An 18,127-nucleotide genomic window follows, 5' to 3' on the forward strand; every position below is an offset into this window, starting at 1 on the left:
GTTAGTGTAAAGGGAAAGAGAGTAAATTGCACTGTAGTAGTTTGGAGGCTTAAAACATAGTAAAGTGACATTCCCACATTCCTGAAGTCATTGAGAGGGTCATTGCTTTGTTCTAAACACTTAAAGTAATTTTTGATAAGGTCTTTCACAGTCTTTTAACATATCTCTAATTTAAAAATAGATTTTTCTCCTGAAACTAAGAATCTAAGAGTAATGATCCATCAGGTCCAATTTCAGGTAAAGTTGAGACTTTTCCAAAGAGCCCAGCAGAGCTCTGCAAATTTGGCTATTCTGTTCCTAAGATTTCCTACCGATTCTTATGTAAGAAGTTTGAAATTAGTGATGTCATCAGAGATCCATGGTCTGCTTTGGTTTGAAAAAACAACTAATCTTCTCCAATGGTCTAATTTTAGGTCCCTTAATCTTTAAAAATTACAGGCTAACTTTAAACTGCTCTCAATCCATGATATACTAAAAGAAATGTCTGCAGGCCTGTTAGGTCTTTTTAAGAAACAAAACCAAAAAATCTGCTATAATCTCATAAAGACTCCTCTGTTTTCAGAGTAGAAGATCCAAATTGGTTTTTCTTGCTTAAAAAACGTTGGTTTATCATGATTATTTAGAAATAGAGTTTAGATTCATTTCTGGAAGTTTATAGGTTTACATATGGAAACATTGGATTTCTTTTGTATTTCATTAAAAACCTGTTTTAAATTATGTTGAGAGAAGGGGTGGTTTCATTAAAAACTTATAACCTATCTGAATGAATATGTGCCCTGAAATGAGCAGCATCTTTTTGATTAATATTTAGGCCAGATTCTACCCTTTGACGCAATCTAACTTTCCCACAATATTTATGACTTCCTTTGTCCTAATATCTGGATTTGGCAATACTTACCCCAACATCGCTTTAAAAGTAAAGTATTTCCATGCTCGCTGCTCACTTAGATTGGAAAATAACAGACAGAAGTGAGTACAGAATCAGCTCAAGAGATCTTCCATGGCATTTCTCTTACCATTGCAGAACCGCGTTGTGGGCTATTGGTACTTAAGTCCTGCATTAGGGACATTCCCAGACAAGTAGAGGATATCATGACAGAACAAAAAACACAGTGATTAGCTTTCCACTGTCTGGTATTTTGCAGTATCTAAGTTTGTTATTTAGAGTAACATTCATAATATAGGAGTGATTTCATTATAGTTTTTTTCTTATACAAACTCAACAGTAGAGTGTGCAATTGATACATGAGTTAGAGTGTATATATGTGTTTGTAAAGTGAGTGTGTAGTTTTATAAAATAAGTACCGTTTCATCACATAACTTTTTCCTTCTTAACCTCTCCATATCTTTTTAAAATATATCCTCTAATTTTAAAGGGGTAAAATTACTTGATCACCCATTGGAAGGGACCCTCACAGCTGAACTGTATCTGGAAATACAGGGCACTGTCAGGGGGACCTGCAGTGAAAGCAGAGTGCCGACTTTGACAGCAGACAAGGTCTCCTATAATGGAGAGCAAAGAGTGAAAGGGAAAGAAAAAAGAAAACCAGAAGCGTGATGTATCTGTGTAAAGGTTCACCTACTTGGACAAGTATTCTTCAAATGGAATAACAAACCAGTTCTTAATGTTGACCCAGATCTGACCTTGGGCTGTGCATGCCCAAGAATTCAACCCAGAGAAGCTCCTGAGCCAAGGAATAGGCAAGACTGGAAAAATTAAGTGAAAAACTCTCTCTTAATTGAAAGATAAGCCTTTAAGGTGTAGAGAATTTATGTAGGAAGAAATGTCTTCCTAAAAATGCTGAGAGATGTTTCACAAAGGGTAGCATTAAATATTTTATAATCTTTCATTATGTCAACTTTTAAGTAAATATAAATTTGGAAAGGTCAACTTTATAAAACTCCAAGACTATGAAATATGAATTCCTGAAATATTTGTTCATTAAAAAGTACATTTATAACCTACATATATATATATATATATATATATATATATATACACTCAGTGCTGGAAGTCTCTGTAAGTATTCAATCTACGTTATAAAATATTCCATAATATCTTGTAAATCTTTCTCATTGTTAAAAAACATGGGTGTGTGTCTATGTATGCCTGTGTATAATATCTTTCTTTAAAGAAGTCATTGAGCCTTTTAATTTGGTGGGAGGGATGCGGTGTGGTTGGAACTGCTGTTGGAAACAGTGTTACAACCTATACATTGGCACACAACTTTCAAACACGCTGTCCTGAGTTTGGAGGGACTTTCCTAAAACAATTCAAAACTACAGATTTGTCACTGATATGTTTACTTATATTGGTTGTATATTCTGCTGCAATTTACTGTGTTTTCAAGGGCCTTATACTTTTTTTACAGTAAAAAGAATCTTGAGTAAATTGGAGATACAAGCCCTTTTTCGAGGTCTTCCCAGATTTATTTATTGAATGGCGAAAGAGAAAGAAAAAGGAAAAGCAAAAGTCCGATGTTGTATCTGTGTAAAGTTTAGTCTACATGAACAATATTCTTTGAATGGAATATCAAATTCTTAATAATCATCCTTTCTTCTCTGGCTTAATCTCCTCTTAGTCTTATTGTTCAGAATGCAGATTGTCATATATAGTTTCAGACAGAATAGATTTCTTTTGCATTCCTGAAGCACCTTTGACCTAAGCCATCAGGAAAGTCATTGCCCTTTCTATGTCTAACCATACAGCTTAATAGACAGCGTCTGACGTCATTTTGTGATAATACCAGAGCAAATCATGGCTCTTCATAATTTGAAAGTGATAACATTAAAGATGAAACGTCTGGTTGTTCTTAGTAGATTTTCCTTAGGATGAGAATTGTTAAAACTTTAGATTAAAAGAAAGGCTTGTCTGCCACTTTTATTGTTAATCTTTTAGTAAAGCTGTCTTCCCACTGACTGACCATCATGAAACTTTCAAATGTTATTTCCACAAATAATAGTCACCTCAGTTCCAACTCAGGATGAACTTGCATTTTCTCTGGCGATTTTCTTATGCTTCCTTAGTGGAATTTGAGAGGTTTTCTGAGAAATGTAACCTCTCTTCACTATACTTTGTACTTAAAATAATATAGACTATTCTGTGAAAATGAGAAGACCTAGCTTGACTCCAGTGTGCTTGCCCACAATGTGCCACTTAATCTCAAACCTGCATTCAGGAACAGCTGCATGGGACCATTAGCCCTAAATTGCTAAGCAGGGTTACCCAGACCCAACAATTGTTAGAAATATGGGCTGGAGTTAAGTATAATCTTAACCATGCGTTTATCTTCTCATCATTCAGGAATGGAAAAGAAATCTTACTATACTTTTAAGTGAGCAAGACTTTTAGTGTATCTTGTTTTGATGTGACCATCTGTTCATACAGCCAACTCTTGATTATCTGAGGTAAGAGAGCAGAGGAATAAGATGCATTATTCAAATGTATGCAGAATCCTCATTTCAGCAAATAGCTTCAGCCTCCCCAACAAGTCATTCACCGGGGAGTAGCAAAACACAGGAGTTCTCCTTCTACTCTTCCTTGCCTTCTATGAGCAGTGAACTGGCAGGAAGAGGGAAAACCCTGAAAAATCTGCAAAATGGTCAGCCAGTCCCTGAATCAAGAGTTGACTGAACTGTATACACTTCTTGAAACTAGACAGTACTTATATATATACAGTGCATATCTATACCAAGTATTCAGCTAGGAGCATTTGCCATGTTTTCTCCAGGCGCCATGCCTGAGTGACTGTTGTCCTATAATGCTGTGTGATTTTCCTGTGTAGGGTGAACCAGGGCTGCCTGGCCTTCCTGGACTTCCGGGGATAAAGGTAAATACTGCATTGACAGTCTTGGCTTCATAGAACTGTAATCGTGAGCATCACAAAAATGGGAGGAAAATAGGAAAAAAAATCAAAACTAAAAATATAGTCCTGTTCTTTAAATTCTCACCAGCCATCTCAACCAATTAAAATTTTTAGTTAAAAATTAAGCACATATTTCTAAAGTTTGCCATTGCTATCTGGACGATGTATTCTGCTATTTGGGCACCTACTATGCCCCTGAAATGAATGTAAAAGCCACGTCGTTTGAAGTCACAAGAATTCTTTAAAGTCTAGAAAGTCTACTTTCACATTTAAATTTTATACTTAAGATCCTATTAGATTCTGACCAGAAATTAAAGTCTCAGTGTCCCCATGAATCCAACATTTAGGCAGCTGTTTCATGATTCACCCATTATGATAATCCCGCTACAGTGTTTTGTGCTTCCACTTCCTGTCGGTAATTCTCACTGCAGCGTATACATCGTATTGCTAAACCGTTTTGACCCACATACTATTCCTGTCAACTTTTTATGTGTCTTTTGAAGTAACTGCTGAAAGCTTAGTTTGGAAACGTTGTTTCACATGTTTTTAAACCGTGTAAAAATTTCACATGGCAACTGACGAGGTTTAAAAGTTCGCTTCCTCCACCGTAGTTGCTTCTGTAAAATCAGCATCTTATTTTAAAGTTCTTTTTTAAATTCTAGAACTATTTGATAAGGTAATGTATCAAGTAGATTTTTCCTTACACTGTTCCCATCTTACAGAGTTTTGAATTAATCTCTAGAGTGCATCAGACCTCTCTAAAATTAATATTCCCAGTTTCAGTGTGAGGGTTGTGTATACTGTTTTATGAAGGTTGTGTTTGAGGTGTGTTGCATGAAATCATATAATTTTAGAATAATATGTTAAACTGTTGAGTTCCCAGACATTGTATGGTATCGTATATAATATTTTATGAGAATATTTGGTATAATTAACAGACATGAAAGCTATGTCTTCCAGGTTGACACTCGGAAATTTTCATTCTGCTTTTTGTTTGCTGTTTCCAGATTAGTATCGTAGATGTTCAGATATATCCTTTTAATATATTTTTAGTCTTTGGCATCTTCAATGAAAAAGTGCACTCTATGACAACAGCTTACTCAAGAATCAGTCATTTCCTCATCATTTGAGATTTAGCAAAGTAGCTTAATAAATTAGTATGTGATTTCATGTTGTAGAGTTAATTTATGGTAGTTTCTTAGTAATTCCCACATATTAAAAAAAAGGAGCATTTTACAAATGATTGAAAGATCATAGATTTTAAAACAAATTTAAGAAAATTGTGTTCAGCATTAGTTAAGAAGAGCTTGGTAGCATAAGAAAGGAGGAAGACATTTACAAGGAGGGCCACTCTGGAAGGACTGGGGCCGGCTTTTCTGCAGCACTTGTAGGCAAGCAGAGCTGTGTGGCCAATGCCAGGTCGTGTGACAGGACGCTCAGCACTGCGTTGAAGTCCAGTTGTCCCTTCTCCTGTGAGGAAGGCACTTGCTTGGTGAGAGAGAGTACACTAGGGTGAAGGTATTGGGTTTATTTCCCTCCAAAACAAAAAACAATGTCAGTTATGACCATTTATTATCGTTATCTTTTATTTATTTCACGTCCTCCACCAAGAAAAGTCCTCCAGGGCGCTTCTAATCCTCTGTGGGGCCGTCTGAAGGTTTTGAACTTTTTTAAGTAGAGAAGGATGTTGGTAATTTGCCATCTCAAGTAAATGCTTTGATTCCTAGGATCATAGAAAATTGCCAAGTTTTGTCAAGATCATATAGAAAAACAAGGTTTGCTTTTCTAACCTTGCAAAGTGACTAGTGACAAGAAGCTATCAGTTGAACATTTTTTCGTCATTCACTGGAGATGCTTTTCTACTGTTGGGTAACTATCCAGTATTGGATTTAAATCACAGATACTGTTTTTAGATTAACAAGCTTTGTCTTCTCGCTCCAGCTCAGGAAGTGAGCCATATATTTTCCTTATAGTGTCATAGGTGCTCAGTATAAATAATTTTGTAAAGGAGACATTTAAGAACACGTAACAGTCATGAGTGGTCAGTGGATGTTTATACATGAGTTGAAAGTTTATAGTTTTATGCTATAGCTTCATTAACTTGGTATGTTCTTCATTCCTTTTATATGCCTTCCCTCTGTTAGGTAGCCAACCCCAGGACAGTTAGCCACAATTTCATAGTTTGAATGAGTACCAATATTCAAAAGATGAAACCACCATGTATGGATTTAGAATGTGTGGTAGCAGAACGTCAGTCATAACCTTCCTAGACTGGTATGTTTGTTTATGCTTTGGAAATACTTCCTGTTGCTGTTCGTCTCCTTCTTGTCTGCTGGTACTGCAGAGAGCATGCAAGAGCCATCGGGTATTTCCAAGACCTTGAGGAAACCAGCCATGACATACCAGGGAAGCTTTGATTTGCCACCTGTTGCTCTCGGGGAATGGTTGGAAACTTAATGAGAATCCAAATGCCTTCCACACAGCTCTCAGGAAATGAGCAAAGGGCCTAAATACAGACAGCAGTCTCATCTGTCTATCACCTCAGGGTCCCACTCAGAGAAAAGTGCTAACGCCTTAGGCATACATAATAAAAGTCACTAAGAACTGGCATAACTTAATTTCAAACCACTCTTAAGCTTCCTGCACAAGTATTGTGAAGTCCTCTGACCATGTGGAAGACATGTGGGATTTCTATTTCACGTGTTCATGGTTCATATAGTGTCAGGATGTTCAACTGGGAAAATTAAATTACTTCATGCACAATGTACCATGCAGACATTGATCTTCTGGAATAAGATTTGAGCTCAGAAAATTATTTTTATAAATAAGTCTTCAAATATGTTTTTCATGGGTAAAACTTACTGTAACTAGCTTTTCTGAAACCACATAAAAGAGTAAGATTCAAAGTTCTTACTTTTTAAAAATTTTTCTCTCCTCACTTATTTTGAAAAGTGTAACTGCATTACTTCCCCCTTTGACGATGACACTGCCCTAATAATGGGGCAGTGATCGAGAGCCCTGACTTTAGACCCAGATTGCCGCTGTGCAGATCCTGGTCCTGCCCTCACCAGTTCGTGAGGCTGTAGCACGGTGTTGGGCAAGATACGTAATCTCTCTGTGCTCTGGTTTCCTTACAATCAGGAGTCACCATTCCATATAACTCAGAGGACTGTTGTGAGGATTAAATGAATTATTATATGTGAAGCTCCTAAAATATTGCCAAGCTTCTAGTAAATACTATATAAATGTAGGTATTGTCATTTCTTTCTCTTGGAGCAGCTCAGAATATTGGAAACATTGGTTATGCACCTGTTCTATGTAGTCTTTCGTCATGTGAGTAATTTTAACCCAGAGAACGTGAAGCCATTTATCCCCTACAGGTTAATACATAGAGCGTAAGCTCTGAAAACTCCTTTGCAGTGATGGGTGAATGTTACCTTAAGAGCAGTAAGATCATCTGCTTTCTCTTGAAACATGACATCACACTATGCCCCTTTTCCTATAACCCAAACATATTCCAGTAACAAAGGATGAGGAAATACAACATTCAGCATAGACCATGAGTTTATCTCATCATATCTAGAAGATAAATTGGAAAAAATTTACATAATACAGTAAAATTAATATAGTAGGGAGACATAATGTGGTAAAAATTATACCAAATCAGAAAAAAAACAAGTCATTTAGGTGGCAAAGACATTTTTACAGTATTTTCCCTGAAAGCTTGATATTTTTTCTCTGGCCTCCACATTAGTGAAAATTTGACATTCTGATCAAGAACTTGAGGATTGGGAGGGTACAAGACAGTAAGTGACTCCTTATACCCCATTGTATGAAGTCCTCCTTGACACTCGCTCACAGGAGGACTGACTTTTACAGGTGGCGGAAACGTGTACTTGGCATTCTTAGGATTTGGTGTAGTGTTCGGTAATCTAATGGAAACTTATCTTCAAAATCCACTGGAGATGAGGTTCTTTCCTTAGAAACATCAAATCACATTTTAGAAATAGCAGAGGAAAGTTACTTTTTTGGAAATAACATAGGATGTGGAATGAATTCCTAAAAGAAAAAAGAAAGAAAGAAATACTGGTTAAAAGGATAACATTGTGTTATTTTACATATAATTATTTCCTGCTTGTATGAAGTGTGTCTGAGCAGTTGAGTAATTTAAGAGTCCAATTAGGACACTCATACAACTAGAAATCAGAGATTTTTAGCAGCCACAATGAAACCTCCAATAAATAGACTGAATGTGCTTTCATGATGTAATCCTGCTACAGAAAGAAAAAAAATCAGATCTATTTTCTGGATTTTAAATAAACCTGCTATTGTAGTTCATTTTCATCACAGCCACCAAGATGTTTTAATTTATACAAATTTGATCCTTAAGGGAAATAAGTATTTTGGAGACAGACTCTACTTTCTCATTCTTTTTTTTCCCCGTCAATAATTTTACAAATCAATCATTACCAAAACTGGCTGCCTGGAGGTTCTTATTACAACAAATGTTCCTGCTATAATCCTCAAAAGCAGGTATCACACTGACTTGAATTCTAATTAGCCTTTAAGCAAGAAGAATATTGTAAGGCTAATGCATTCAGTGTCAAGACACATTAATCAAAATTATTTGTGATGCTTTTAGCACCCAGGCAAATCAGCACATATTTTTCAATCCCTGTTGTACTATTTTTTGGGCAATGAAAATTGGATCTGCTTGGGGGTAATAAATATCATGGAAAACATGACTTAGTTTTAGCTGCTATATTAGAGGTTTTTTAGACAGGTTAAAAAAATAATTTATTTTACTCCTTTAATTGATAATGACTTATAAAAATAAAACAAATGGTAATAAATGAAAAACCAGAGATTTTTCTGTGGACAAGAGCTAATCAGTTAGGACTTTCTGGCCACCATTCCCTTTAACAGATGGTAAGTTCTGGAAGTTTATAGGGAAATACCTGGTGACCATTTCTGTATGAATGCAGCTTTCTCTTCCTTTCTCACCCTGACTGATAACCCCATCTATGTATTTGTTGACTCTTCTTGCCTACCTCAAAGACATCTTTTATGTAAAGTTGACAAGAGTGTTAAGTGAACTGTCCCAATAGCCATTTAAAAGACAGAATAAGGTCATCTAAACTACTACTATGTATTCAATGTGGGTTTGAAGAAAAATCAGTCCAGATTTTATGATGGAATTCTAAGACTTAGTGGGAGCTTTGATGGTCATTGTTAGACTTCAGAGGGCCCTGTTCTTACGGAATTTCCTAGCTTTCCTTTGCCTTTTTGGGGTAAAGAAGGCCAGTTTTTGTTGCCATCTTGGTTGGCAAAGATGGTCATTGTTTGGTTGTTTGGGTTTTTTTGGTTTTGTTTTGAGGGTTTTTGGCCAGAATACACAGAATCTAAGCTATCTCAATAGGTTGTTTAAATTTTTTAAAGGTAATAGCAAACGAGTCGAGCAAAATGGCTTCAGTCAAAAATCGTATCTTTGTAGTGTCTTCCTTTTGTCTTATAGAGTGAATGGACCCCACCTTCCTGTAGCTAAATCTTCTTGCAGTTTACTGCGTGTCTCTGTGCATATGTTGCCAATTTATGAAAGAATGCAGAGAGAGAGAGAACCCTAATACTGACACTCTAATCAACGGGAATTTTTTGTTTGGTGCACAAACAAGACAGTTTTTCAAATATAGTACATATTAGCTACTGTGACTTATTTTCCTTGAGCTTAATACTACAACATCAAAGTTGTGGCTGCCAAATGGTTAGCCGTATTGGAAAGATCACTGTGAGACCGTTAGGCCCTCCAAATTGGCGACATGGAGACACACCTTTGATTCTGGCTACAGCTCTTCTCCGTAGACTTGGGTCTGCATCTTTGTGAGCCCTGGCTGTTCAAAGCTTTCACTCAAATTAGCGAGCTGTTTCAGATTTTCAGATGGGTCTGCTGCTGCTGTTGCTGCTCCCAGCAGTTTGCTGCTAGGCCTATATTGTGCTTTATCCTGAATTAATAGCATTTCTTCTGCCCAACGTGAATCCCACTCTAGTTGCCAAAACCACAGCTACTCTATTATTCATCGTGTCTTCCAGCTCAACACAGGGAAATGCGTTACAGTCTTGGTATTGAGGCCTGGTTTTTGAACTCCTTGGTGGTGGGCTAAATAATTAATGTGGAGAATAAACAAAGGACAGAACTCATGAAACAGCTCAGGAAGAAATCAGATGTGGTATGCAAGACAAGACGAGAAAATTCAACCGAGTTTTTCTTCGCTTTGGCATCTGATGCTGTGTTAGTGCTGTGATGCAACAGCACCAGCCTTCGAGCTGAGAGTTTTGTTTCTCTGACAACCATTGAATCCCTGGTCAGCATGTGGTGTGGGCAGCAGAATATGGTGCCAGCTATTAATTATGTTTTAGTGATTAGAATTTTAGACTGTATTAGGGGTTCTGATAAATAGTGTTGTACGTATTTCATCTCCAGGCTTTGGTTAAATCATAGCTCTGTATTTATTTTAAGAGTCAGATATTGTATATATTTTCTATGTTTGTCCCAAGGGTAGATGTGGTTGGATGTTTCCAGGACCAACGAAAACCACAGGTAAAACCTGGACTTAATGGTGAGGGTCATGGTGGAGGAGCAGAAAACTGTCAGATGCTTGCTCCCCTCCGTTCCTCCTTTCCCCTCCTGTCTTCCTGCATCTTTCTCTCCAGCCCCTTGCCACACTCCTCCACTGTTCCTTCTCCTCTTCCTTCGCTTTAATTTTCAACCCCTGGTATTGAGGCGCTACCTCTGCAAGCAGTGACGTTTTAAGATCTGTCCACTGGTGGCCTTCCCTCTTGATTCCCTTCCCCGCAGGATCCACAGCACCAACATGAATGGAGTCCCAGTTTACTTTGTAATCTTACTCTCAACAATAACAAAAGTAGAAACCCAAAGTGCTGTCTCACTTGAGATGGTGAGTGAATACATAGAGAGACGGAGGAAAACTTAGAATGTATCTATGAAACGAAAGAAAACATGTGTCTCTGACACTTAAGCAGAGTGAAGTGACTCTGAGGTAATTAGTGCTCTTCTTGCCTTACTCTTAGGCTAGCCATCGGTGCCCTGGTGTTCAGGACAAACCAAAGTGTAAATCCTCTGCCTTTCCCTCATTTTTCTTTGATGTTTTTTGTTGTCATGTTAAAAAAAAAGCACTAATACATCATAAACTGAAAAAATTAATCTTGTTTCAGAAAATGTCATATTTTATTGTTTCACTTCAACAGTAGAGCTATGAACTTGCTGTTTCCCGTGTAGTCCACATTTCCCTGAGGATGATGGCCAGAATCTGCCCTTTTCAAAGGGCCTCTGCTTTATGTTCCCAATTTATCCCTAAAATGGCTCAGTGAAATTATAAATTGGATTTTCTAATTCAGGTAATTGCCCTGTAAAAGAAAAAGAAAAAATAAACTCAAGATTTAATTGTTCCTTTGTTAAAAGTAATGTAAGGGGCTGGCCCAGTGGCGCAGCAGTTAAGTTCACATGTTCTGCTTTAGCGACCTGGGGTTCACTGGTTCAGATCCAGGTGCGGACATGACACCTTGGCAAGCCATGCTGTGGCAGGTGTCCCATATATAAAGTAGAGGAAGATAGGCACGGATGTTAGCTCAGGGCCAGTCTTCCTCAGCAAAAAGAGGAAGATTGGTGGTTGATGTTGGCTCAGCGCTAGTCTTCCTCAAAAAAGAATAATGTAAGAACTTAATTCCATTATAGTTTTAATTTCCTCTATTGCATCTCTCCTCCACATTGTCTGCTCAAATACATGTGAATAATTTCCAATTCAGTAATCTCCTATTTCCCATTGATTAAATGACATTAGATATGTAAAAACAGCTCTGAGAATCATTAGACTAATACAAATCGTTACTTCTGTTTCTTGCCCCCAAAAACTTGTGTAAGCTCATTTTTGTGTAGTCTGATTGACTCCAAAGATGATTTCCCAGAAGTGCTTTGTGTTTGAATCATGTTGCAGCTGCTCCCCCACCTTCCCTGACTCCCGGTCTCCTTCCTCTACCCTGGTCAGCTAGAACTGTGACTACGGGAGAAGAAACAGTTCCCTATTTTTTTTTAATCACATAAAAGTGTTTCAATACTTTACGTTGTCATAGCTTTCTCCTAGACATTTTAGGAGATTCTAGAACCATTAAACTCTACCTCAGTCTTTGTCAAAGAGGTGAGGTTTTTTTTTTTAAAGGATTACACTTATTTAGGGATTTTTCAATGGGTACAACCATTTTCTCCTTTCCCTTCCTTACAGGAAGAAAAGTCATTCTTAGGAAATCTGTCATTTCTCTACCTTACACACTTTTGGTTTTGCAATCCTAAATGCTCTGCAGATGGATATTGTCTCATAAAATGATGACGTATTCACATGAGAAAATTTAGGGTTACTTCTTGAAAGAAGCTGAAGAGCTATTGAGTATAGCCCCACACAGGTTGTAAAGGAACAAGAAGTTACCTTGTATGTCACCAATGAGCTGCAGAGATGTTGTAATACACTACTACTACTGATGATGATGATGATGATAATACCTAACATTTGTGAGCCTATACGATCGGGGCAACAATATTAACAGACATTATTGTTCGGTTCCTTTATTCCAGAGACAGTGCTCGCATTATCTTATAATGAATCTTGACTAAGTCGCCCCTTAATGACACCAAAATCTTCCATTATTGGCATCCTCAGGATTCCAGCTTGCAAAGCCAAGTTTTAACTCAGTTCTGTACCTTTATACCAACAGTTCTCAAACATTTTAGTCTCAAAACCTCTTTATAAGCTTAAAAATTAGGGTTGAAAGAGGTTTCATTTATGTACATTATATCTATTGACATTTCTGTATTAGAAGTTAAAACTGAGAAATTTTAAAAACTCATTGTGTGTTAAATAACATTTTATGAAATAGAATTTTCCAAAAAGAAAAAGTTAGCAAGAAGAGTGACACTGTTATACTTATTTTTTTTTTGCAAATCTCTTTGATGTCTGGCTTAATAGAGGCAGCTGGATTCCTATATCCGCTTCTGCATTCAATCTGTTGCGGTTTGTGTTTTGAGTGAAGTATATGAAGAAAAACCAGCCTCATACAGATATGTCATTGGACAAAGGAAGATTATTCTAGTAGCCTTTCCATAAAATGGTGGATATTCTGCTTTGATACCACCCCAAACTCTACAGGTGGGGGCTTCTCAGAGGTTAGGTGCAATGTGGAATCTGAAACCACATCAATGAATGTCTCTTGCTCTGTAACTAATGAGGGTACACAACAAGGCACTTTGAGCACCCTTGGTATAAGCTTAGGAAGGTAAGAAACAGCCCGCCCAGCTCAAGACCATGAGTACACATATTTATGCCTTATTTACTTCAACAATTGTCTTCCAAGCCTGAGACAGGAAAAAGCCCGATGATTATTTCCTCCCCCTCCTGCCAAGATATAGAGAGGATGGAGATAATGTCTCTGAAGTGATTGAGAGCACTGGAATTAAATAAACATAAAAATTTGATCCTAAAGTTAAGTATGCTATTTTTCCCCCTGAATAAATTGAAACAAGAAATGATTGTATTGATGTGGTAGCTGCTTTCTTAGAGTAGCACGGTGAGGTTTAATCATACTCAAAGCTTTAGAATCAGCCAATATTAATAGAGTTAAAGTTTTGTGACTGTCACCTACCTTGCTAATTTTATATCTTGAAATAAAAAAATTTCCTCCCAAACATTTCTGTTTAAGGGAACTTTCTTTACATTTACTCAGGAGAATTTAATGTACGTTCCATTTTTTTAAAAGGTAGAAAAAACACTTTTGTCTGGCCACTGAGATCACAAAGGCTTATTTATTTATTTGTGAATTATGACACTGTGTGTTTCATCTTCTTATAAACTAAACACTAACCTGAATAAGAAATACATTTTTGCAACACTTCCTCTTTTTTCTTCTCTTTTATTAGTATGCTTTAATGGTGCTTCTATTTGCTTTACTAAACAGTGAGATAATTTCATTTCTACTTGAACATATATGAGAGTCTTGTCTGCCTGTAAACTTTCAACCTACTAACTTGCCTTGTATTTTCAAGACAGTAAGTCATTACTGATGATACACACTGACTTTAATACAGCTTTTTTCTTGAGGGCGGAGAGGGAATATTTATGTCTTTGTATATATCATTTTATTGGGAGAAATACCTTACTTGTAAATAAATGTATTATGTGTGATTTTTTTTGTTGTTTAAAATAACAAGTTAAACTCTTTCACAAAAAGTAGAATGGTCATCATTGGTTGCTCTAAATATAGTTGATGTTCTTTAGACCATTAAGAGATCCATACAAAATTATTTGTCCAGTTTCTCCTTTCCGTGATGTGGAAGGGTGTGGGGCATGTAGAATAGAGTTATAGAAATTTCACAAACAATAAACCTATAGCAGTATTTCCCCTCCACCGTTTTTTTCTTAAACCAGCACCATAAGCATCAGAGCTAGAGATAATTTTTTTTGAGTTGTGTATCAATAGGATACATTTTGTGGTGGTTCCCCATCCAATACCCAAGGCTTTATACAGCGTATTTTTAAAACTCACTTATTTCAAAAATGTTTGATGACATTTTAACACTTCTTATAAAATATTTTCTCTCTATTGGCCTGCTCAACTCCAAGTATCAAAAAACAAGTTGAAATGTTGCAATCTTAGAGAAAAATCAAATGTTATCAAACAACATTAGAAACTTCTCCAGAAATAATCCACCTTGGGTAAAAAACAAAAACAGAAAACAGGAACTATGGGAACAGAGCCATTATGCTTTTTGCTTTAAAACTATGTTATCGATTTAAGGAATTTAGACTCTTATATCTGAGCTCACATTGTTAAGAAGAAAAGAAAACTTTCTGGATGTTCAAGAAAATATGAACACTGGTCTCAGGTATTTTCTGACGCCAAATACGTGGTGTCTTCCAACACCGCTTCTCCAGCTCTCTGATTCTCTGACACCAACTGCATGTCCTACAATTCAATCCTATTGTGACATTAACTGCTCAGGGTTAGCATCAGACTTCACAGGTTTAGGGGTTCAGCCCCCAAGACGGCCCTCACTTCAGACCCCAATCTCAAGTACTGGGTCCCCCGGTTACCTGCACTTGTCTCTTACTTGGCTACAAATTTGAGGATGCTCACAACTACACACTCTCACCTCCACTCAAGTTTGAAAATTTGCTACAATGACTCACAGAACTCAAGAACATGTCATACTTACTATTACAGTTAATTATAAAAGATAAAATGAACAGCCAAATGAAGAGATATATAGGGTTAGGTCAAAGGGTCTTGAGCACAGGAGCCTCTGTTCCCGGGAGTTGAGGTGCACCATCCTGCCGGCGTGTAGATGTGTTCACCGGCTCAGAAGCTCTCTAATACCCATTGTTTAGGGGTTTTATGGAGGTGCCATTATGTAGGCACAATTGATTGAATCATTGGCCGTTGGTGACTGAACTCACTCTCCAGTCCCGCTCCTCCCTGGAGATGGTGAGAGGAGGGGACGGGCTGAATGTTCCACCCTTCTCATCATAGCCCCCACCCTGGGGCTCTCTAGGGGCCGCCAAGAGTCAAGTCACTTCATCAGCATAAACTCAGGTACCTTGAAAGACTCTTGTTATGAATAACAAAAGATGCTCCTGTTACTCCTATCACTTAGACAATTCCAAGGTTTTAGAAGCTCTGTGCCAGGAACCAGAAAAAAAGACCAAATACATTTTTTATTATACCACAACCAATTTCCTCCAGGTAGTGGAGAAGAGGTTATGGAGTTGTGGCAAGAAGAGATGCCTTTTTCTGTCATGCTGAACATTCCTGAATCTCTTCCCTAGCCACATCCACTGTATCAGTTATCCCTTGCTGCCTATCATATTACCCCTATAACTGGAGTGGCTTAAAACAACAAACAATTATTTCACAGTTTTAGAGGAACAGGAATTTGAGCACTGGGTGCCTCTGGCTCAGTGTCTCTCATGATGATGAAGTCAAGCTGTTATCCAGGGCTGTGGTCTCATCTGAAGACCCTACTGGGGTGGAGCATCCACTCCCAAGCTTACACATGTGGTTGTTGGCAGACCTTGTTCCTCACCAGGTGGACATCTCCATAGTTTAGCTCACAGCAGGGCAGCTTGCTTTCCCCAAGCAAGTGATCCAAGTGAGAGACAACAAGAAAGGGCCCCAGAGGTGGAAGCCATGGTCTTTTTCTAACTCATTCTCAGAAGTGATATCCCATTACTTCTGCCATATTCTGTTCATTAGATATGAGACAGTCAACCCAGTCCACATGCAAGCAGAGGGGATGACACAAGGGCATGGATACCAGGAGGTGGCATCATGGAGGCGTGTCTCAGAGGATACCTACCACATCCACCCAAACATAATGGCTCTCAATTTGGTAAATGATAAGAAGCACTAGGCAACAGATGAGAAAGGAAGTGGTAAAGACATTTATCTGTTTTCTTTGTCACTCTCCCTTTCTAGGTTTTCTCCAAAGCTTTGCTTAAAGTATTTTCACTGAGCAAAACCAATTCTGATTAATTTTATAGTCAGTAGCTGGATCTCAGCAAGAAAGCTGTATAAAATCAAAGGAGTGTAATCCCAGTAGAAGGAAATCAGTTTAACTTTACTGTCACGTGAATAATGATCTCATATGCCACCTTTTTACAGGGAGAACCAGGTTTCATTGGTCCTCAAGGGGAACCAGGCTTACCAGGGTTACCAGGAACAAAGGTAAGTGGAGTCTTTTTCCTTTCCTTTCTTTCTGATTTTTTTTGCCATGTATTTTTAGTTCATTATGTGGAAAGGACTTTATTATTTAAGTGACCAGATATTTTCGCCTAGTAGAGAGTTAAAGCAGCCTATCACCCATTAATAACACTTTTAATGGGAATACTATATTAAATAGAGTAATAGGAAGTTAATTCCAGAAAGCCTCAGGCAAGACAACAGGATGGTGGAATATATTAGTTGTTCCAGTTGCCCCCAAATTGCTCCTAAATTGATGTGATGCTGTCAGCCTCCTGGCCAGATGGAAAAATGGGGAGATTCTGAGGAGGAGAGAGAGAACTCGTTACCTCCCGCTCCTCATCACCGATTTTAGGACATACTTTTAAATCAAACATTATTACTATTCCCCCATCACTCCCTAGATTTCAAAGGCAAGTCCTGATGTCATGTAGGTTCCTAAGTGTCTCATCCCAAAAGGATCCATCCTGAATAATGTCTGCAGAAAGACTCTGTAATGAAAACCATCTCATGATATTCCACTTGGCAACCCTAGAGAGGGCCCTAAAAACAAATTGAGCTGCCGCCATATAAAAAATGATGTTGCTGTGGATACAGTGGGCCTGTCGTTCTCTTTTTATCTACCCAGTAAGACATAAAAAGGCACAGCTCTGAGGATGGAACCTTACTCATGACAGACTCATGAATCAAAGAAGGGGCAAAATTAGATCAAACTACGTTCTTTTATTTTTATACCGTAGCAGTCTTTGCCTCACTGTGTATTGCATTCACAGAAATAAGCCAGGATGATTTCCAAGAGCTGGAGAAACATGTTCATGGTCTGTTCTGACAGAAGGGTCCTCATTTCCGCTGGTCGAGAGAAAATAACTCTAATCCCAGTAAATGGAAACTATGTGTGGCCTAAGAGGGGCTGAAACTCGGTCGAATTTATGCAAAATTGCTGTTTTCTTAAGCAATTTCATTTTCACATAATGAGTTGTCAGGCTTATTAACAAAATATGAGGAATGCCTGTTTTAGCCTGAACAGATTCACACAAGAAATGCACTCTCTGGAATAAAAGGAGAGAGAGCAAGAGAATAAGGAGCATTCTGTGTTCCTGTAAGAACTGTTGGTGTACTCGGGCGTGCAGCCTGAGGGCCAGGTGAGAAAGGAGACAGCCCGTGGACAAGCACAAAGAAACCCGAAACCCAGTCAGTGCCCCAGAGAAGCCGGCAGGAGCCAGATCCTAAAATGTTTGCAGGCTTCTGTTCGCTAAACGAGGGAAAATAGAAGAAACACGGGCAGGAGAGAGTGGAGTTCATCCCTAAATTTCTTTTCTATAGTCCACTGATTTTAAACTACTCTGCAGTTTCAAAACAATCCAGATATGGAGCCATAAAATCAACATTAATTACTGTTTGTGAAGAACGCAGCCTGATGTTACAGACCAGATACTTTTCTAATAGATGCTACTCTGAATTCT

The 18,127-nt window shown here is 37.9% G+C and overlaps 1 protein-coding gene across 1 annotated transcript in view; it reads left to right on the plus strand.

The window, feature by feature from the left end:
* The window catches only part of COL25A1 (collagen type XXV alpha 1 chain), a 435,346-nt gene that overhangs the window by 370,546 nt on the left and 46,673 nt on the right, over positions 1–18,127 (plus strand). Inside the window, exons 18-19 of the mRNA XM_070611755.1 lie at positions 3,786–3,830; positions 16,587–16,649. Of these exons, the coding sequence (XP_070467856.1) occupies positions 3,786–3,830; positions 16,587–16,649 (108 nt within the window). The remainder of the gene's footprint in view (positions 1–3,785; positions 3,831–16,586; positions 16,650–18,127) is intronic.

The sequence above is a fragment of the Equus przewalskii genome, chromosome 2, assembly GCF_037783145.1.
Source record: "Equus przewalskii isolate Varuska chromosome 2, EquPr2, whole genome shotgun sequence".
Taxonomy (NCBI): Eukaryota; Metazoa; Chordata; class Mammalia; order Perissodactyla; family Equidae; genus Equus; species Equus przewalskii.